At 36.3% G+C, this 23104-nt stretch overlaps 1 protein-coding gene and 2 pseudogenes across 4 annotated transcripts; all 3 read left to right on the top strand.

Annotated features, from left to right (window-relative positions):
• The first annotated feature begins 2793 nt into the window (after window positions 1-2793).
• LOC145598063 (uncharacterized) lies at window positions 2794-11556 on the top strand. Its single transcript, XM_081654356.1, has 6 exons — window positions 2794-3472; window positions 5511-6500; window positions 6796-6987; window positions 7116-7270; window positions 7914-8024; window positions 11011-11556. The coding sequence occupies exons 1-6, from the start codon at window positions 3266-3268 to the stop codon at window positions 11060-11062; spliced, it is 1707 nt and encodes a 568-aa protein (XP_081510482.1). The 5' UTR covers window positions 2794-3265; the 3' UTR covers window positions 11063-11556.
• Window positions 11557-13077: 1521 nt separating this feature from the next.
• LOC145599150 (7-deoxyloganetic acid glucosyltransferase-like) lies at window positions 13078-15408 on the top strand (annotated as a pseudogene). Its single transcript, XR_014103702.1, has 2 exons — window positions 13078-13623; window positions 14386-15408. The product of XR_014103702.1 is annotated as a 7-deoxyloganetic acid glucosyltransferase-like (transcript).
• Window positions 15409-19547: 4139 nt separating this feature from the next.
• On the top strand, window positions 19548-22880 carry LOC145597829 (UDP-glucuronate 4-epimerase 3 pseudogene; annotated as a pseudogene). Of its 2 annotated transcripts, XR_014103431.1 has the most exons (2): window positions 19548-21265; window positions 22556-22880. The product of XR_014103431.1 is annotated as a UDP-glucuronate 4-epimerase 3 pseudogene, transcript variant X2 (transcript). The 2 variants fall into 2 exon arrangements; XR_014103430.1 differs by lacking the exon at window positions 22556-22880 and having other exon boundaries at window positions 19548-21523.
• Window positions 22881-23104: the final 224 nt, after the last annotated feature.

Genomic DNA, 23104 nt, shown 5'->3' with positions numbered 1-23104 from the left:
AGTTAGGAATCGATGATTTGTTTCGTAATGATTTATGTTGTAGGCATATAATGACTAAAAATGTTATTATTAAGGATATTCGAGTAAAAAAAATTGAAAAAAAAAAATAGAAAAATAAATTAAATAACAATATTATTCTAAACCGTTGGGTTAACCCAAAACTTTGAGTTACAATTGAACATTTCTCAATTCATAAAATAAAGTGACCCAACCTGAAATGACCCGACCCACACCCGACCCGATTGACAGGTCCATGTCCATCTTTTAATCAAACTAATTTAGGATGTTATTTCAAGTATATGTAGATTTCTTATTTATAATTTTGCGTGAAATTTGACAACTTTAAAATAAACAGTATAAGTTACATTTTTTTTGGCAAAAATTTGACTTGAAATCAATATTTTGACAATTTATAGAATATATTACAAGGTATATTTGTATATTGGCATGATGTGATGCAATTTTGTAAAACATTATAAACTTTAGGAATTTTTTCAATATGTATGAGTTGTTAATAATAGTACTTTTTAAACTTATTTAGTTGATACTTTGTTTTTTTTTTTTTTTTGAATAGCAAAAATATTTCATTACTTAAAAGTCATACGACATCTACAATAGAGATTCGATGTTAACAAACACATAAGATATTGAATCAAATAGAATTTTCCTTCATAAAAACTACGACCGACGAGTAGATCTTGCATTGCGGAACATCTCCCGCTTATATCGCTGAAAATTACAGCCTTGTTGGAGAGACAATCTAACGATCCTTTGTAGCCGTGAGGATGTTTTCCTTCTGATTCATCTGTCCGTATTCGAAAACTTGATAACTTTTTCACCAACGAAATAATTTCACGACAATCTATTAGATCTGCTACCATGGATTCAAACCTAAGAAATTTCTCCCTCGAAAAGAAGAGATAAACCTTGTCTTTCGAAGGAGATCGAAAACCCTTTCTTTCGAGGGAGAAAAGTTCCTCCCAAAAGGAGGAAGCATTATTAAAAACCTAAAAAAAACAATAAAAAACAAGGATTGGGGCTTTCCACCGATTTTATCGATGGAAGCCCCTTCAAAATTCAACAATGGAGGCTAGGGTTTTGGAGAGAGAAAGGAGGAGAGAGAATTTTTAAATAAGGCGATTTTTTTTTTTTTTTTTTTTTTTTTTTTTTTTTTTTTTTTGTGAAAGATAAAATCAATACCACATTTAGTTGATACTTTGTTAAGTATGTGTAAATTAATACTATTTGATCAAAAATTTCCGTCAATAATTGTAACTTACTAAAAATCTTAAATTATATGATGCCAAAGATATTTACTAAGTATCCATATGTAAGATTTATAGAAGATATATAAAGGTTTAAATAATATTTTGGCATAGAAAATTAAACTCTTTAATTTATTTAGAATAGCGTAAATGGGCGGGATTCGAGGGTAATAAATTCTAACTATTCTAACTTTTATCTTCCAATTTTCTTTGAGAGATGTGAAATTGTTAATCATGTCATATGTCATTTATATAAATGATATAAATGCCAATTTTAGTTATTGTATCTTAGAGTTATACTATTATTGCATCACTATTATAAGAATATTATATCATAATTTAATTTATAAAAGATTTTGTGCAATCAATGATTGAAATTGTAATATATTTAGGGCCTGTTCACATTTACTTAATTTCAGTTTAGTTCAGTTCAGTTCAGCTCCAATCAGTTCAGTTCAGTTCAGCTTCAATCAGTTCAGTTCAATTCAGTTCAGCTCTTAATTTCCCTCTCACATAAAATATTCAGTTCAGCTCAATTCAGTTCAGTTCAGCTCCAATCAGTTCAGTTCAGCTCCAATCAGTTCACTTCAGTTCAGTTCAGTTCAGCTCACTTCAGTAAATGTGAACGGACCCTTAGTGCAATCAATAAATAGTGTTAATATATTTTGTTATACTAATTGATCTTATCAGTATAAGAATATATTTTAAATTATATGAATATACATATTTATAGCGATTTATAATATCATAATAAGATTTAGTTGATATTTGTAAGGTAAGAAAAATAAGCGGAAAAATTTTTAATCACAGAGTGACATGTGTCAAGTTGTAGGTTGAGCGTCCTCTGTTTTAGTATATATATAGAAGATTATTATTATTATTGATTGATTGATTGATGATTGATATCAGTCATATTAACAACAATAATTTTAAATTAATTCCACGTAATTACGCAAAATAAAGAAATAAGAATTGTTTGACTCACTTTATTTCCAGACTAGTTCCTATTATTAGCGCAAAACAAACTTATACTAATTCTCTCAAAAATTATCATATCAAGACACCATTATTGAACATTTCAAATTTAAAAAGGAAAAATTGCCAAAAATAATACAACTTTTGGCCGAATCTTTTTTAATAACACAACCTTTGGATTAATTTTTAATAATATAACTTTTAGGGGTGTTCATTTTAAACAAGACAAAATCGAATTTTTAGTGGATTTTGAGGTTAGGAAAGAGGAGGATATGAGTTTTTTGTGGTGGGGATGGGGAAAGGGGGAATATCCCCTCCCCTATTCCTACCTCAAAACCCACCGAAAACTCGATTTTGTATTGTTTAGAATGAACACTCCCTTAAGGTTGTATTATTACAAAATAATCAAAATGTTGTATTGTTAAAAAAGAACGGGACAAAGGCTGTATTATTTTTAGCAATTTATCCATTTAAAAATTGAAAAACTCTTCAATTCCATTACACTTTAAAAAAAAAAAAAGAAATAACATTAGGACAAGAGCAAAGACACTCGGAAGTTGAAAGGGAGCAAGAAAAGGACATGGACCCCATGATAATATTTGTGCAGACATAAAACCAACCCCATCAAAACCCAACACACAAAATACAGTTTAATCGAAATATCCGCCCTAAAAATAGGGCATCATCAACCAAATACGCCATGTTCTTTTCTTAAAAGCTTCATTTCTCTCCTTTTCACGCTTTCACTTACTTTCACTCTCTCTCTCCTCTTTCACTTTCTCTCTCCTACTACATTATTACTATTCTTTTGAACTGACCCAGAATTCAAGCAATCCTTTATTTTAATTGGAATTATGTTCAATAATTGATTATTCTTGATAGATCTGAAGTGGGTTTTAATTTGATTTTGATTTCAAAATGTGGGGTGTTGTTTTCTGCGATTAGGGTTTTTTTGGGTATGATAATGTTGTTGTGATTGGTGAATTTGGGGGTGGTGGGTGGGAGGGAGGAAGAGGAAGAGGAAGATGGGATCCGGGAGTAGTAAAACGCGTCGTAGTGAGGGTAGTGTTGCGTCTTCTGCTTCTTCTACGTCGTCGTTTTCATTGGCGGTTGTTGGTGGTAGGAGAAGGGGTAAAAGTCGAGGAGTTTTTAGTTCTCCTTGTCTTGGATCGTCGTCGAGAGCTTATGAAAGTGATGATGATGATGTTGATAATGATAATGATGATGATCAGGTGATTAGTTTTCATTGGTAATCTTTAATCGCATTTATAATTTAGGGTTTTGAATTTTGTGGTTCTTTATTTTATATTTTTGAATATGAGTATTGGTTATGTGGATGTAATTGATTATTAAAGTTATGGTATTTTTGGAATTTGATGTGCATTGTGCTGTCTTTGACACATTATTGCTGAAAATGTAGTGGATGTTTGTATTGATTGTAAATTTGTAAAGGGTGATGATTTCTTGTTTTTATTGGATTTATGTGCCAGAGGTGGAATGAGCAATGATGTTTAAGGAGGTATTGTTTCGGGTTTGATAGACAGTATTAATGCTTATCGGTTCGATGTTAATAGTTGCAACTCATTAAGGTGGAAGGCATTGTTATGTTTGGGAGGAAGGAGTTAGTATATATGACCTCTATCATGGATGTAATCTTGAAAGGATAGTGTTGCGCCCCACAAGATATAAAAGTTTAAAGGTGAATCCAATTATAGACTATGGTTATTATTGACCACTATATGAGGTCCCCCCCACCCCTCCCCCTCTCCCCAAAATGTTTCAGAATAGAGTTGCTTTATAATAAAAGTTTTCTATTGGAAGAATGGAGTTTAATACTAAGAATTAGCTGAATTATAGTGTTGGTTCTTAGTATCCTCTATGGTGTTAGTATATGTTAATTCCTCCCTGTCCTAAGGGGCCTGTTGCTTTAATCCGTCTTCACACGAGGGCTATGTTGATAAATGCAGTATCACAGCTGCAATATTACCATTTATAATTTGGAGTTTCTGGTTTCCATAATGACTAATTGTCTTTGTATGTTCTTGTTATATATGCTGTCAAACAGTTCTTCATATCTGTTAGTATGAATATGAAGTGAACTCTGACTAATTATTCCTTTGCCACGGCAACCCTTTGTGCATTTTTTTGCAAAGTGTGTACATTGTGGTGATCACATCCTGCATATTCAAGTTTGTTCTGAATGTGATAGAAATCCTTATCACCTTTGTGGACAGGGCTGAGTTATATCAATGAACTGAAAGTCTGAATTACAGCGAGAAATTGTAATATTGCAATTCATCTTTTTATAAAAGAACTAGTTTGTAGGTCTGGGTGATGCCTGGTCAATATATTGCTTGGTTTAGTGTTGAACTCATTACTGTATAAACTAGAGGTCAGAAGATCAAATCTTGTACAAAGCATGTTTAAATTATTTAGGAAAGCATTTTATAGGAATTTTATTAAATTTTTTTTATCCTTTTCAAGTCACCAGTTTGTGGGAAGGGTTGCAATGAGGTTGAGCAATGTGATTGTTGGGACTTCAAGTTAGGTGTGAAATGGCAGTGAAGGTATTGGAGATGCATAGTACTCTTTGAGTATCCAACTATCCCCTATTATTAAAGGTCTCACAAATGTTAATATGGATGTTCACTGATCAAACTCACTTGTAAGGTTTTCTCGCATCCATGGATGTTCAGACTTTCAGAGTGTGTGAGATGATTCACTGGTTCTTGATGGTGTTATTGATGTGAATGCAGGGATTACTAGACTGAAAACACCAGGTTTAACATGTAACTGATAGGTATACTGACATTTATTGAGGGAATGTGCAACTCCTTGTAGGACTTCACAGTTCAGCTTTCAGCCTTTTAATCCTTTAATTTTAAATGTGCCTGAATGTCTCAAATTATTTCCTTTAAGGATTAGGAAATGACAACATACCAATACATATACTAGGGCCTTACATTTCCTTTGGAGTGTTGCAAGATACTCAACAGTAATTTGTATGTGGTCTAGTCTGATTAACTGAAACCATCCTAACATGTAGTGCTAGATAAGAAGTTACTCTTTGAGGCTTTGAGCTGCTGTTGGAAAATTTGTGTCATTCTATTTGGAATGATAAGGTTATCTGTTCTAATAATGTGGTATTGCCATATTGGTTCAGTTGATTGTCCTGCCTCCCAAATGTTTATGGTTAATGCCAAGTCTGAATATATGTTCTCATGTCACTTTTTTAGATGCATTCAGCTTATGGAATGATTGTACCTACAGGTTATAGATCATAACGGTGAAGCTAATCAGACAAGATTGCCGCGACTTGAACCAGGTTCTAATGAAGTGAAAGTTCAGTGCTACCAAACATCTAAAGTTGATGGGCCTGATAACATGCCCTGTGTATCTTCTAATATTGAGCTTGGTGAATGGGATCATGCGATTGGAGCAGGCAGCAGGGCTGATGGAAGTTCATCTCAAGCTTTTTCTGGCCAATCTTTGAATCATTCGAGCCGATTTTTATCTCGCTTCAGTTTTGTTCCTGGTAGTGTTAGTTTTCGACTTAGCAGAGCTGCCAGTGTAGGCTCATCAAGAGCTTATCCTTCTTCTCCCACAAGCTTCGCCATTTCAAGTGGTGAAGAAGACCTTCATCTGCAAGGAGGTTTTCCCCGCCGCTTAATTAATAGTAATGTGAGTCAACATAATAGCAATCTGAATCCTCTATTCACCAGTACCTCGGTCGGATCTCATGGTGATTCTTCTATAAATCTAGTTCGGCACCCTGAAAATTCTATTTTGTCCGGCTCTTTGCAAGATAATGAGGTCATTTCTGCGCAAGATCTTGTGGATGATGATATTGAGAGAACTAGGCCAGATGTCCATTTATCTTCTCTTGAAAGTCATATGGATGTGGAGAGTTTGAATAGGAGAGTAGGGGACCGTCGAAACGGTGCACGAGAACCAGCAGATCGCAATGTTCGATTTAGTAGAACTTTAAGTGTGGGAAGGCTTCGTGATAGAGTTCTACGAAGATCATCATTTTCAGACTTGACTCTTTCTCCTTTGCCACAGGAGAGAGGAACTGCTTCTGATGGAAATCCTGTTAACTCTCTGGTGTCTTCTCCATATCCATTGCCCAACATGCCTAATTCCTATTTTGTGAGTCAAAATAATGATGTTGAGACATCAAACCTTAGTGAAGGCAGGCATCATGATTCACTGGAGCATAGATCTAATTTCTTGGAGCGGAGAAGAAGAATTAGGTCTCAGGTCTGTTTATATTTTATTGCTAGATAATGATTAATAAAACTGCTTGCTTACCTTTGGAATACAACTACCTAGCTTTTCCACTTATAAAATATCTTGGCAAAATAAACTTTATGTTGTGCTGTTATGTAACTTAGCTTCTAAGTATTTCATGCCTATTGTTAGATTCTAGTTTTTTGTATGTTGTGTATGATCCAACTGGAACATGGTTTAGGGATAGTATAAATTATCATTCAAAAATGTCAAGTCAACCAACACGTTCCTTTTTTAATCCACCTTATGATGTAAACATTTTCAGGTACGGGCTCTTCAGCGTTTGGGTAGTCGTTTTGAGAATCTATCAGGCCATGAAAGGTATTGTATTCTGTCAGGGCAGCATCGTACTGGCCGCTGTTCTTGTCGCATCAGTACCAGAGATTCTAATTCAAATAATGATGGTGCTCGAGCTAGTATATCGAGAATCGTTATGCTAGCCGAGGCTCTGTTTGAGGTATTGTTAAGATGTTTCACTTCCATTCTTTTGTGCCTCTGTGGAGCAATGGAGCCCATTTATTATTTTTTCTCAATTGCCACTTTAAAATCAGTTGATTGTTTAATACTTTGTACTTAATTAACTAGGTTCTGGATGAAATTCACCAGCAATCAGTGGTGTTATCCTCCCGACCTTCTGTATCTTCGATTGGATCAGTTCCAGCTCCAAACGAAGTTGTAGAATCCTTACCTGTAAAAGCATACACTAAGTCAACAAAAACTCAGAGCGAGGAGGTTGCACAGTAAGTCTGAATCCTATTTGAAGGAGAATGATTGATAACCCACCTTGTATGGTGTAGAAAATGTCGCACTGCTGCATTTATTACTCCATTTACCATTTCTTTACTTTGGCTCACAATTACGAACTTTTTTGGGTAAATTTAAACTTATAATAGATGAGAGGGCCATTTCAAATGCTTGTTTTAAAGTACTTGTAGCCCTTCTAGGCAATGTGGGGAAACAGTTGTGTGCAACATACTTATTATTTATTTTTTAAATCTATGTTAGGCAAAGTGCCAATGTTTTACATCTACCATAATATTGCTACGGTAGAAGTCTATTCTTATTTACTTATAGGATTTGGTTTTGAGGTTTGGTAGGCTTTTTTGTTTTTCTCTCATTTATGGTTCTTTCTTTCAGCTGTGAGGTAAGTTTGCAAATGCTTTTCTTAAATTGTTTCCAACTTTCCATTATATTACTGTTTTTGTTTTTGTTTTGTTTTTTTTATTTTTTTTGTTCTTTTTTTTTTTATTTCTTTTTGAAAAATTATATAGCCTTGCCTTCAGTATGCTACTATGCTTTATGTGTTCTCTCTCAACTAGTTCAACATGTTAGATTCTGTGGCAATAGAACAATCTAATTTTAAAGTTTTGACTGCCTCAACAGATGTTACATATGCCTTTTGGAGTACGAGGAAGGTGATGACATGCGTATATTGCCCTGTCATCATGAGTTTCATAAGAAGTGTGTTGACAAGTGGCTGAAGGAAATTCATAGGTAAATCTATGTTTATTCTTATCTTTGCCCCTTGTTCATATTCATAAAATTCTAAAACAGGGTTAGTGGTGTTTGATTTGTTAAGTGTCCAAGCCTGCCGCATCTGAGATTGCTGAATTTTTGGTTATCTTGTTCTAGATGGGGGCTTTAGGTAAAATAAAGATCAAACCATAAGATTCAAACAGTAGATTACAATTGAATTTGATACATTGATGAATTCATGAATATGAGCTTGTTCAGTCCAGGATTTTTTAACCTGCAAAAGCTGCACCATACAAGAGTAATTTTGCTGCATGTGTAGACAATAGGATGAACATTGTTATGCATACAAGAAACTACCATCTGGTGCTTCTGATTTTCTGAGTATAAAGGCAATGTGATGTGGGTCCTATTCTCCTTTTTAACTAATTTCATGTGTTACACAAGAAGACATATTTTTGAGGGGTTCAAAAGGAAGATAATGTAGGTTTTCTGTTCTTTTATAAATTGCCGGCAATGATTTTTTATTCTCATCTATCAGTGTTAGGTTTGTGTTCCAAGGAAATTCTAATTTAGACTTATAAATCATATATTCATTATTGCTGAGTTTTGGATTTCTTGTGAATCCTTGATTGCACATTTCAAATGCGATGTAAATTATCTAATATCCTTTGAGTGTAGTTGAGCGTGATCATGGCTTTGATTCATTACGGGTGAGGAACTGGGAAAGGGAGTTCCCTATTCACCATTGGGCACTTGCAGTTGCCGGTAAAACATTTGGGTGTTGAGCAAAGCGCACAAAAGGAAAGATTGTGTCGGTGATTTAAAGTAAAGAGAATAGTATTAATGGCTGGTCCTTTTAGAAGTGGCTATTTGGAGTAGATCGATTGCTCTATATGGTTTGTGGTATCGTCAATGAATTCGACAGGCCATCTTGATGATGATGATGTGTGTCAAGGGAGAGGGGGGTTAATTTAGCCTTTGGGGTTTGGTGAGGGAGGGGGCTAATTAAGAATCTTAAGATTTTGGAAGGTGCAAGGGGAGGAATAAAATCTGGACCTTATATATGTTACTTTAATAATTTGGAATAACAGTAATGAGCAAATGCTGAACTTGTTATTACAAGATGTTAACTTGTAAGGAACTGTTGGATTTTGATCTAAGGTCTGAAATAATAGTTATGTGCAAATTGCTATTCCCACCCATCTCCAAAGCAGATGTCCGTCTACTTTTTTAAACAGAGATTAATGGGAGTGAAAATATTCAGGGTAAAAAGTGGGTGTATGGGCCCAATCTTAGAGAAATGGAAGATTTTCTAAAAGATGTTAACTTGTAAGGGACTGTTGTAGTAATTATTTAATTTATACTATGCATTGATTTATTTCATAATCTCTAATCTTTATCAAGCATCATGCCATGTATTGCATCCCTTACTGTGGTTGGGGATATTTATACAAGTATGATGAACTGATATTGTACAGACCATATGTGTGTTTGTATGGTTTATTTACACAAATCTGAGCTCAAGTCTTGGCTACCACCTCCTTATGACTTCAATAACTAGGCTACTTATTGTTGGTATCCACTGTGTTCTAAGATAACCCCCTCAAATATTAAGAGAAGACCATAATGCATCTCCATCACTATTCTCCTCCAGGGCTGCTTAATTTAGAAAAGATTAAGAGTCCCTATTCTGTTTATGAATGAAAAATTGAAGGAAGTATTTCAGTTAGAAATGTAGCTCAAGGAGTACTGTAAATGGTGGACTTCTGTAGGTAGTGAAAAGCTTAAAATATGTATGTCATAGTTTTTGGGTAAGACAAAGAGAATAAGGAAGAAGTAAAATAGGTGCAATAGAGAAAAAAGAGGAAGGTAAAGCTAGCTTCGTTGACTTGGCCCGGAGTGAACCAGTTACCGGTATAAACTGTGCAAAATCACATTGCTGTACCCCCCCCCCCCTCTTCTTGAGCTGACCACTTGGGTTTTGGAATGGAAGGGTAGTGCTTGGTTTCTAAAAATGTCTAGAACAAGGGGGAGTGGATGCAAGTCAAGGGGATGCTCTATATCTGTGCCATCTATAAAAGTTGTGTTTTGATGCTGTGAATCAATTTGGCTTGCATCTGTTAACAATCTTAACATCCAAAATTCCTCTATTTGGCTTGTATCTGGTGAACGTCCAAAATATCTGCAATCTAGGACAATCAATTATGAACTAAATGGGGAACGATGGGATTTTATCCCAAAGATACTTCAAAATAATTTAGTTGACTGTAGAAAAACCAGTTAATGACACAAATGTGGCTGCATTATGCACATTAGAAATTGTAATAAAAAAAAAAAAGTGAATGTGAAACCTTTAATTTTATAATACATTCAGTCATGATTCTCATAAGATTTGAAAATGCTGTTTTATTAGTTTCTTGTCCCATGTGAGGATTGCTTGTCTTGGAAGCTTGTATCTAAATATTTTTGTTCCATATTTGAATTTTTCTACTAACTCTCATAAAATAGTCCAATAATTGGCCTACTGATGTAATTAAGTGGTCCTGTCCTGTCAAAGATTGTAATAGATTGATGTTTCTGGTTGGAGTGTTGGTCATAGCGGCTTGCATAAATTTATGAAGACATCAGACTGGAGCTGATTGTTCCTGTAATTCCGTAAAAATGTATTGGCGTAGTGGATTCAATAGTTACTAATCACTTCATAATAATATGGATTTCACTGACGTGGTGTGGTAGATGATGGGTGAATTATAGACAAATTAATGGAGAGAAGTGGCTATGTTTAGAAAAATAATTTTTCTTATAATCTCGTTAGTCAGCTGCCAACCCTGTTGATGTGGTTAATTTGTTCCATGTACTACCTCTTACAAGTCCCAAGTTGCTCGCTCTAACACTATCATCACAAATTGGTTGCTGCTCTTTTTGTTTGTTGGATTGTTTCATTTTTAAAATATGTTTTTTTGGATGCTCTCATCTTTACCCCTTCATATTCCTTGTTGCTCAGAGTATGTCCGCTTTGTCGTGGAGACATTTGCAAATCCGATTCGACACAGTAGCTGTTGGGAGTGGAGGCGGCTGTTAGCATTGTGTTTACTAGGAGAGTGTACAAAATTATATATTGTTTGGTGAAGCCTGTGATGCTCTCAGGAGATTTGTGATTTTCCTGCTTAGGCTTTTGTTCCCTTGACCTTCTGATGCTGGTCACTCGAATGAAGATTCGATTGTCAAGTTGTTGTAACATTATGAAGTGGCTGATATCTAGTTCCTGCCCAGTGCCCATAAAGATCAGCAAGAGAATACAACGGGGGCAAAGATAGTTTGGCATGACATTGCGACAGGAGATCGACGGCACACCATATCCTGAATTTTCTCAACTTTCATGAGTGTACGTGGGTGTTGTATGTTACGTATAGCTTGAGTCTATTTGTTTTGTTTCGGTTGGACAGCCTTGTGAATATTGTGCAATCAGGAGCTGATTCAACCTGTATCCATTATCTGTTAAATGTAATATCCCATTCCAGTTATTTAAGTCATTCTTTTCATTGAGTAATTATTTTTCAAGTAGTATAGAGCTAATCAGACTAATTTCAATGGTAACAGACACTTTATTAAGTTCATGTTTGGGACCTTCGAACCAGAAATCGCCCTTGTTTTTTTTTTTTTTTTTTTTTATCTCGTGCCCCCTCCATTTTAGATTAATCACAACACTTAGCTTGGTCTATATTCTAAGGCAAACATAGTGTGAAAACGAGAACTGTAGTGAGGATTTTATAATATAAAGTATGGTTGGTATGACTGTAGGAGTATTATTTGATAATGGGAAAGAGAAATAGTATAAGAAAAACGAGTACTTTGTAGTAGTGAAAGTGAGAGTGGAGAGAAATAATGAATAATAGTAGGCTTTTACCAAATAAAGAAGTGTTATAATTCATGAGAAGTTAGAATTACTGTAGTATCTAACTTATTCATGGAGGTCGAATTATGGACCTCCAAATTACCTTAATATCAATGCGAGACGTGTATCATTAAATTAGGGGACCAAGTAATCAGTCCACTTCTATTTGCTCAACTTTCTTTTTTGGGTTGTTCTTTTAGGTTTGCTTCATGTCATAAATATTTATAAAAGTTTACTCCTTTTCTCACATATAATATTGTTAATTCCACTAATGTTATCTCCGATTAATTCTATACAACCAAAACTTAATATAATGAACCTTATTCATATGGAGCAAACAGATGGTGACAAAGGGAGCTTTAGATAAGAGTGGATTGTATTGAGTGAAAGCAATAGTATGATGTGAGCTTTTAACGGGAAAATATAATAAAATCTACATCTATTCCCCACTATTAATATTTGTTTAATCTAATTTTGTGTTTTCGGTGGAATATTTTAGTTCTGGCTAGCTACATGAGGATTATTATAAGTAAACAAGCCAATAATTAATAATGTTAGGACGTTAGGTGCATTGTTTCCAAACTTTTACTTTCAATACAATAGTTTAAGTCATTTTAAATGCATAATATAACTATATATAAGACTTTCTTATACTAGAGTCCAGAGTAATTTTAGTTCTACACAATATAGACTATAGAGTGTAAGTGATAAGAATGAGATTCAATCTTAAGCTTTGAATATTTTCTTAAAAAAACAAAATTTTGAATATCATCCCAAATATTTTTAATTAATTTAGTTTGTAATTTACGTTAACTTCCATGTGAGTTGGCATGATAGTAGGATTAGTTCCATCATTTCCATACAAACTTCATATATTTTTAGAGGTATCAATTAAGGTAACTAGGTCGTGTTTGGTGAGGTTGGATCGTGTCGTGCCTATTTCAAATTTGAAAAACGCTAGATTATTGTATTTATACAAGTTGAAATCCGAATTAATTTTTTTAAAATTAATTTCAAATTTAATCGGGTCAGTGTTTGAGACAAGTAGGCAACTACCTCCATATTGTCATATAACTCATATCTCTTTTTAAAGAAAGAAAAAGGGGATATTAGGATTAGTTCCATCACTTCCATACAAACTTCATAGACTCCATATTGTCAAATTTCGTAAGAAAACAAGTACACAGCCTTTCTCACGAGTGGAATTCCGAACTCTCAAAACCATGAAAAGTCAACGAGAACCTCAGCAACACCAGCAACCAACAGTGCTACTACTTCCTTTACCACTACAAGGCCCTATAAACTGCTTCTTAAAGCTAGCTCACCTCCTTTCTCTCTCCTCTGACCACCTCAACATCACCTTCCTCAACGCCGCCTTCGTCCACCAACGTCTCCCCGACCTCCCGTCTCGCTTTCCTTGTGTCAAGTTCTCCCTCTTTTCCGATGGAATCTCCGGCGACGACCCCCGGCCTCCGGCGAAGTTTGCCTCCATGGTGAGGTTCTACGAAGCCGAGGTCATCCGAAGTTTGCCGGAGTTTCTGGAATCTCCGGCGCCGGCGACGTGCTTGATCGCCGACGGGGTGTTTACTGCGGTGGGTGAAAAAGCGATGGAGTTGGGGATTCCAGTGGTATATTTCTCGACGTTGAGTCCTTGTTGTATTTGGGCTAGTTGCTTTTTTGTTCCTAAGCTTTTTGATTCTGGGGAAGTTCCTTTCAAAAAAGGTATATTTATACAAACTTTGATTCATTTACAGTATTTTTATCATCTTAGATTTTTAGTTATACTAGTACAATTGTTCATATACTATTGGAAGGAGGAAGTATCATATTAGTGGTCATTTCATTAACCATAAAATCTATGCCATGGTATATTGGCCATCAACTTATATATACTTACTCTGTTTTTATAATTATAACCCAATTTTTCGGCATTTTATTTACTACATAAGGAAATGATAAAAATAGGGAAACAAATGAATTAAGTTACAACACTTATTGGTGTAAAATTATTGGTGGTGTAAAATTATTTTTAATAATTTGTCAATATATGTAGTCTATTAGTCTAATATATTCCTTAGAGAGCTTATCTTTTTTTATCAAAATGGTGCATTTGCAAATAAATAAAAACGGAAGAAGTATATTGTATAGTAATTTTGAAATTAAGAGTAATGGAATAATGTTGGTAATTCCAAGCTTGAGAGAAGGGTTTGCCTTGGACTGATTAAGGTAGGTTAACAACCAGGTTGACTGACTAGCCACTTCTAGTTTCAAATGGTTATTAATTATTTTGATCAGATTTCATTCTGAGTAAGATATGAAATTATGACAGCTGTTTCAAAGAAAACTGTAGATTAGGGAAAAACAGGTTTGTAGATTGTAGCGCACAGGCTAGCTCAAGCATCAACTTATTCAATTTGTATTTTGATTAAATGAGTCCATAAGTTGATCGCGCTCATTATGACTGACTTTTGCTTCAATATGTAGGAATGGACCTAAATGAGCCAATAAGTGCATTCCAGGAGTAGAAGGGACCGCCTTAAGGTGGTGTGACCTTCCAGGTATATGCCGAACTCAAGACATTACAAACCCTTACATCCAACTAGTACTTGAAGAGTGCCGAAAATTGCCTAAGGCTCAAGGACATATACTTAACACTTTTGATGACCTAGAAGGACCTCTACTTGATGAGCTCCGTTCTCTTTGTCCTAACCTTTATACAATTGGACCAGTCCACCTGCACTCCAGGACTCGACTGCAACCAGAAACTGAACAACGAGTGACATCCAACAGTTTATGGCAAGAAGACAGAAGCTGCATAACATGGCTTGATGCTCAGCCCTCAGAATCAGTGATTTTTGTTAGCTTTGGGAGTGTGGTTCCTTTGACAATGGACCAGCTAATTGAGTTTTGGTATGGCCTAGTGAATAGTGGAACGCGATTCCTGTGGGTTAGACGGCCTGACTCACTAGTTGGAATCGAAGACAGTGATAATATATCCTTACTAGTCCCAACAGAACTTCTGGAAGGTACACGAGACAGGGGCTTCATTGTAAAGTGGGCGCCACAGGAAGAGGTCTTGGCTCATGGAGCCGTTGGTGGGTTTTTGACTCATAGTGGGTGGAACTCTACACTAGAGAGCATAGTGGAAGGAGTACCTATGCTTTGTTGGCCTAATGGTATCGATCAACTGGTGATTAGTAGGTTTGTGGGAGACGTGTGGAAGATTGGGATCGACATGAAAGATATGTGTGACAGAGCTGTGATCGAGGTTATGGTGAGGGATCTTATGGAGGGGAGAAGAGATGAGTTTTCACAAAGGGCAAATCGATTGTCCAAGTCGGCAGCTCAAGCTGTGAGGGAAGGTGGGTCGTCATGGCTAGCATTACATCGTCTTATTGAGGACATAAAATTCATGAGATTTGAAGTCACAAATGATGCATAATGAAATTGTATAGAATTGGACAGTTGATATTTATATCAGATGCAATATGCATGCTGCAATAAAATGATTTTTTTTACCTTGTAACCATTTTGAGCTTGTAAGTTGTAAAATTGGAAAGTTCAAATAAGATAAGATAAGTTTACAATCCGATTGATACATGCCATCAGCTACAGAGCTACTAGCTAAAATCAAACACTAGTTGTGGCGAATAACATCATGATTTATAGTTCAGCTTTATAATGGTCGATATGATAAATGGGATACTATTGTAAGCTTTTATACTAAGTTAATTACGGTAGAATTATCTTAGACATTCCACTGCAGCACATAGGTTCAGAGTTTCTAATGAAGCAACCAACTGAATACAATTAGAGCAAATGATCGATTGCTTGCTCATTGCATACAGATATCCTTTAAACACATTCCATAATTTCCTGATGACTCGAAAGTTTCAATTATAGCGCTCTAAAACCTCAGAATTCACAACTAGTTAACCTAAGATGTGTCGCCGAACTCATGTTTGTTCTAATCCGCCAGTGTTGCCATTACATAATATATAGACTTCGATAATCAAACAGAACCACAGCATACACCATGGCCAAGCCATAACGAAGTCATATTAGATAACCTTATCTAAGGCTGAAAGCGAATGAAGATGCATTGCAAACATATAGAGTACATGTAAAGGGTTTTTTTTTTTTGTACAAAAACTATATACTACACTATCAAATCAAAGTATCAGTTCCTAGATAAAGACAAATTGCAAAGTATATAAATCATTGATTCAATAATTAGTATGACATCATTTCCTTCCCTAAAACTAACTAGTGCTTACCTTGTGTGATGCGTTGCTAATAAGTTATTATTAGTTTTGAAAAGATGCCTTGCATAACTAAGTAATAGAATCGAACAAGAATTCAATTTGGATTATTGAAATTGAAAGGGATGAGTTTCGAATTTGAATGAATATAACAATGTGTTGGCTCATTTATTAGTAAGTTTCTTACCCTCAAATTCTAGAGGTATGAAGTTTGAATCTGGCCAAGTGAGGGTATTTGGGATATGATTCCCTTACCCTCCCCTCTACTCTCATGTACCTAACCTAATAGCCTACAAATACTGGACCGGAGAAAACATAATGGTAGGACGAGAGGAAAATATAAAGAAAGGAGAACACGTGATATGCTTAACTAAATCATGCTATAAAATATTACTCCTAATTATTTTAGAAAAATCTTATCAAAATCATGATACTGTGAGATCAAACTCTATTAAAGACACTTTGGGGGTGAGGATCCCTTACCTTTACCCCCACATCCAAAGAGCTTAGCCTGCAATATAGGTAAGCATGACCTATGAGGAATTGACAAGTTCTTGCTTGATGGGGCCCAACTCCTTATTACATACCAAAAAAAAATTTCTTGAAAAGTGTATTTTTACTATGAACATACTGCATCTAATTATTACCTAGCTAACCTCGGTCTAGTGGTAAAAATTGCACCTTCCAACCTTGAGGTTAGGGGTTCAATCCCCACTAGAGGCACTTTGAGGGAGGGGATTCCTTACCCTTCTCACCTCACTCTCAAAATGTTTGATGATTAGGGTCCTTCTCCTTACCTTTAAAGAAAATATACTATATGGTTTATATCTAATTATTGAGTCAATGCTTTCTTTATATAAATTATCAAACATTCGCTTCATTATTTACTTCTGACACGTGCAAAGAATTAAAGGCAAAAAAGAATGTGGAATAACACAACGAAGGAGTCTTTCGCTTTCGAATTGGAGGGAAGACCTTTTCCCTAGTTTCGAGGTTGTTCATTTCACAATTTGGTATTGGCCTCCTTTTATAGAAAGATGGGTGATCTAAGGATTGAGGTTCAATTTCAGATTTGCAAGGGTATTCCTACCGATTTTCGATGGACGACAATCTATCTCTCTCGCTTCTCCTAATCATTTGCGAGGATTTCTTTGGGCACGAGAACACAAGAGCCGAAATCCAACAAAACGTTCGAAAGTTTGATGACGTCGTGTGCCACTTTATATATAGATATCTAGGGGGGTCTGTTGGAGGGTGTCGTCACTGGATAAAATAACGTAACAAGCATGCAGCATACGCATCATGTCTTTTGCTATAGGAGAGTGAATTTATGGGCCACTCACATTGCATGTTGTCAATTTGAATGCTTTCTAATTTGCTTTCTTCTAAGGTCCCTAGGACCATCTACTTTCATTTCACCTTTACTATTAGAGCAAGAAATTCCGTTCTTTGTTTCTTCTTTGTTCTTTACCCATATGTGATTTGAAAGCTTCAGCGATGGAGAGGTTGGGTTGATTACTCAACACACATTGTTCCCTGCGATTCTATCATTGTAGCCTTTAGGATGCGATTGAATCTCACTAGAGAACCATTGGAGGGCTTTCAATTTTAACCCTATCTTTTCATAAATATGTAACTAATCCCAGTAGATTTTAGTGAGCTTAATATATAATTCTCTTCATACAGATTGACACATATTCAACCATCTTTACTTCTTTATGCAGAGAAAAGTTTAGTCACATGAAATCTTATTAGGTCCGTTTAAATATAATTTTTCATCTAACCAAACTTTATGTTTGAATTATTATAAACCATGACGTAAAAAAAAAATAGTTAATCTATTTGAAAATGTTGGAATTACTATGTAGTACTTCGTATAATAATTTTTTTAAAAAAGGTCAATTTGTAAATATTATTCACATTATCTAGATTTATTTAGTACCGGTAACAATCATTTTACGGAAATTTCATGAAATGCCCCTGAGTAATTTTTTTATTCACCAAATACCCATCAAAACTTTCAAATTCACCAAATACACTTGAATTTAAGAAAAATGTCACCAAATGCCCTTAATGACTAACGGCGGTTAACATCGTTAGCCATTAATGACTAATATGCCACGTGGCAGCATCTGATTGGTTGTTGTAATATTAGTTAATTAATTATTTTTGTCAAAAAAAAATTATTTATTAAAAAAAAAAACTTTTAAAAATATAAAAAAAAATTTTAAAAAAAATACCCCAACCACCCAAGACCCACCCTACCCCCAACGGTCGACCACCAGCCACCACTGCCAGATCTCACCCCTCCCCTTGCGCCGGTGGTCCATTTTCGCCGGCGAGGGCAGCCCCCCCACTCGTCCGACACCGCCTCCCCTACCCCCAGCCCTCTCTCCCTCCGTTTCCCCTCCCCTTAAACCCCTCCCCATCCCTCGAAAAACCCCCCTCTTCGCGGCCGGCGTCCAAACCCCCTCCCCGGCGCCGGCGAACATTTTCCGCCCCACCCCCCGCCATCCCGACCCCCTTTCCCCCCTAAACCACCACCCTAAAAACCGAAAAACCCCCAAATCGAAACCCTAATTTTCGATTTGGGGTTTTTTCGATTAAAGGGTTTTTTGGGTGGTGGTTTAGGGGGAAAGGGGGTGGGGATGGCGCGCGGTGGGGTGGAAAATGTTCGCCGGCGCCGGGGAGGGGGTTTGGACGCCGGCCGCGAAGAGGGGGGTTTTTTGCGAGATGGGGAGGGGTTTAAGGGGAGGGGAAACGGAGGGAGAGGGGGCTGGGGGTAGGGGAGGGGGTGTCGAGGGTGGGGGGGCTGCCCTCGCCGGCGACCGGAGCTGGTTCCGGCTAGGAGCTAGCGGCCGGCGCCGGCGCCGGCGCCGTCTGGCAGGGGCTGGTGGGGTTTTTTTTAATTTTTTTTTGTTTTTTTATTATATTTTAAAAGTTTTTTTTAATAATTAATTTATTTATATTACAACGACCAATTATATTCTGCCACGTGGCATATTAGTCATTAATGACTAACGATGTTAACCGCCGTTAGTCATTAAGGGCATTTGGTGAAATTTTTTTAAACTCAAGTGTATTTGGTGAATTTGAAAGTTTTGATGGGTATATGGTGAATAAAAAAATAACTCAGGGGCATTTGGTGAAATAGCCGATCATTTTAATCAATAACATTAAAGAACCAAAACAATAACAATAACAATAACTTCAATAATAAGTTTTACTCAATCATCAATCATAGAGTAGTAATAATATTTATAAAATCAACACATTAAATAAATGAAATCTTCTCTCAAAGGAAAAAATCAATAATAAAATGAATAATAATATTATTAATATCACTACTTTGCAAGTTTGTACTCAGTTGTTAACAGATTAAAATTTGCCAACTAATCTCCTCTCCTCTTTTCCCCTCTTTCTCTCTCTCTTCCTTCATTCCCCACCACCACCCACCCACCATTATCGCACACCTCAAGAATAATATGTTGCCTTTTCTTCTTCAAATGTTCCCTTTTCCCAATTTTTTCCCAAACCCCTAATTTTCCCAGATTTCTGCAATTTTCGATTTCGGAAATTAGGGTTTTCATCTTCTTCAATCTTAATCTTTCACATTTCAATCAATGTCGCAGCTCAAAGCAATTGGTCACATGGCGGATGATATCCCATCAACCCCAGGAAAATTCAAGCCTGAAAAATCATCGATTTACTTCAATAGAATCCGATGGTACTCTTCTCTCTCTAAGCTTACCCTTTGGTCTTTCCTCTTTCTCTCTCTTCTTCTCTTCCTCTTCTTCGCTTCCCCTCGATTCGATTCTTCCCACCGACACGGGGATACTTTCCAGGCCGTGTCGAAAACCGCCGCCACTTGGGGTGGTCACGATTGGGAGCGCCGTGTTCGGCAATCTGCACGGGTGAAACAGGGTACACACGGGTTGACCGTGCTTGTTACTGGTGCATCTGGGTTTGTTGGGACTCATGTATCAATGGCGTTGCGAAGGAGAGGAGATGGTGTTCTGGGTCTTGATAATTTCAATAATTACTATGACCCTTCTTTGAAAAGATCTCGTCAGAAGCTTCTAGAACGTGCTGGAATCTTCGTGGTTGAAGGGGATATCAATGATCGAGATCTTTTGACGAAATTGTTTGATGTTGTTGCGTTTACTCATGTGATGCATCTTGCTGCTCAAGCTGGGGTGAGGTATGCAATGGAGAACCCTAAATCTTATGTTAATAGTAATATTGCTGGACTTGTTAATTTGTTGGAAGTTTGTAAATCTGCCAATCCACAACCTTCGATTGTTTGGGCTTCTAGTAGTTCTGTTTATGGATTGAATTCCAAAGTTCCATTTTCTGAGAAAGATCGAACTGATCAACCTGCTAGTTTGTATGCTGCTACTAAGAAAGCTGGGGAGGAAATTACTCATACTTATAATCATATATACGGGTTGTCGATTACCGGGTTGCGGTTCTTTACGGTTTATGGACCTTGGGGTAGGCCGGATATGGCGTATTTCTTCTTTGCTAAGGATATGTTGAAAGGGAAGCAGATTAAGGTGTTTGAGGGACCGAATCATTCGACTGTTGCTAGGGATTTTACCTACATTGATGATATTGTGAAGGGGTGTTTAGGGGCGTTGGATACGGCCAAGAAGAGTACCGGGACTGGTGGGAAGAAGAAGGGGCCGGCGCAGTTTAGGATCTTTAATTTGGGGAATACTTCGCCTGTTAGTGTTACTGAGTTGGTCAGTATATTGGAGAAGCTGCTTAAGGTTAAGGCTAATAAGAAGATTTTGCCGCTGCCTAGGAATGGGGATGTTCCATACACACACGCGAATATCACTTTGGCTCAGAAGGAGCTCAATTATAAGCCTTCGACTGATTTACAGACGGGGTTGAAGAAGTTTGTTAGGTGGTATTCGAGTTACTACTCGGACTCGAAAAAGAAGAGTGGCTCTGTTTGGTGAAATTGGAGGTTTTGATTTGATGTTGAGGAGATGTGGCACTAGAAGTGTGCTTTCTGGCAATCTGCTGAAATTGGAGGGTTTTTGTTCCATGTTTTCTGTCTGCAGAAGCGTACCTCGATTGGAGTATTTGTGGAGGTATCTTCATTGTTTTTTCTGTTCACATATTGCTTTGTTCTTTTAGGTTAAGGTATCACTAATAGTTAGCAAATGTACAGCTTCTGAATTCAGCCTACAACTTTACAGTTTCAATAACACTACGCTGGTTCATTTATGTTTTGTTATGATTTTAAATACCAGTTGCAATACTTTTAGATTGGTAGATGAGGTTTTGTCCAAACTTGCTCTGTATTTTACTAGATTTTATTGATATATTGCACTTTGATTTATTTATTTTTCTCTGTCTATATTCAGTATATGGAATGATACCCCTTTCCTCTCTGTTAGTATTCTTGATTTGCAGGTGGAATATTAAGAAATAAGGGTATGTATAAGATTATAATTGCTTCAAGACCGTGCAGTGTATAATTTGTTAGTATTGTCTCCTTCATTTTCCCTCCCTTCATGGTGAGGATAATGCTATGAAATCAGGATGATAATTACATCATTTAGTATGTTAGAGCTTTCAGTTATTATCGTTTATTCCAGAAGCAAGAAATTATTTGGCGATTGGGAGCCTAATTGAACTAGTCAAAATAAACTAAACACTTAACCAATGGCATGCTTTGAAGAATGTAAAGCATATGATTTTGCCTTTGCTGTTTCATGAAGGCTTTAGTGCATAATATAGGGATTTTGGTGTATAGTCTTTATAAAAATGTCTTGAGAGGTTAAATTGTGCTCTGTAAAGAGCATTACTACTGTGAGATGCTTGCTAGTTGCTAGATGCTCCATGTTCCAATTACCATATTATGGGTCTGGCCTTGTCACATATTACTAATTCTTATGATCAGAAGATTAAAATTCAATACTTAACAGCATTTGGTGTGAAGATTTGACTGATTGTTCCATGGTTCTTTTAATCTTCCGAGTCTACTTAGCAATATAGACAACGATGCATGGATTCTACTGATACTGTGTAGCCAGAGCAGACTTGAAACCTCTGGGCCTCTGGTAATGCTAGAGATCACCACAACCTGCTCCCTTATAGGATATTTGTCAGCAGGCGAGCTGGCATTTGTTATGGTGTTGACGGACCCCTGTTGCTTTATTTAGTCTGGTTGTCTTTGATGCTGAATGGCTTGTGCATTCTTTTTTTGTTTGGACAACGGTGGACTTGTAAACCCTCTGAGATGTATAAGATCTAGTGTTTTGAGTAAGAGGTGAAACATTATGACATTCACATGAGATTTATGTACTGATATCTCACAGTTTAAACAGCCATTTCACTTTTTTGAAGTGCTGAAATATAATTTTTCACTTATGCAGTTTTGAGGTAATTCACCGACTCTTTGCCTGCTGCTGCTATTTCCTTGGGGTACAAGGACTTCAACTATTGCAGGACCGGTGAATGGGTTTTATTTGCTGCCTGTGACATGATTAGTTGATAAAACTATAATTTGATGTCAAGTTGCAATGTGCTCACGTTATGTAATAAGGGCTGCCCTGAAATTCGTACATTTGCTTTACCATTTGAATTGTTTTACAGTTTTACCAGGTCCAATTCAGTAGTTGTATTGCAAATGTTGCAGGTGCGACCATAATGTTGTTTTTTAAAAAAAGAAAAAATCTGAAAGTCGAAAATACATTAGCAGGTTCTACCAGACTGCATGTTGATTGAATGATTTACATTTCAAGTATAACATGTTTATGACATTAGTGGTTTTCTATAAGATTCAGGAATCATTCTACCAAATCGATTGGAAAAATCAATATGTTATTGATGGTTAATTGATTGGATCTTTGATTCTTTGGCCGACTTGTTTCTTTTCTCGAATGAGAAAGTTCCTCTCCTGATGGATGGCTTTTCTGACGGCG

The sequence above is a fragment of the Chenopodium album genome, chromosome 20 (assembly GCF_948465745.1).
Source record: "Chenopodium album chromosome 20, dcCheAlbu1.1, whole genome shotgun sequence".
Classification (NCBI taxonomy): Eukaryota; Viridiplantae; Streptophyta; class Magnoliopsida; order Caryophyllales; family Amaranthaceae; genus Chenopodium; species Chenopodium album.
The sequence above is the reverse complement of the archived record's forward strand: the minus strand, read 5'-3'. Positions and strand labels throughout refer to the sequence as shown.

Bases quoted from the DNA above. Each gene is read 5' to 3' on its own strand.
- LOC145598063 (XM_081654356.1), top strand. From the start codon at position 3,266: ATGGGATCCGGGAGTAGTAAAACGCGTCGTAGTGAGGGTAGTGTTGCG. The intron at 3,473-5,510 runs GTGATTAGTTTT...TTGTACCTACAG, and splicing joins ATGATAATGATGATGATCAG to GTTATAGATCATAACGGTGA. The intron at 6,988-7,115 runs GTATTGTTAAGA...TTAATTAACTAG, and splicing joins TAGCCGAGGCTCTGTTTGAG to GTTCTGGATGAAATTCACCA.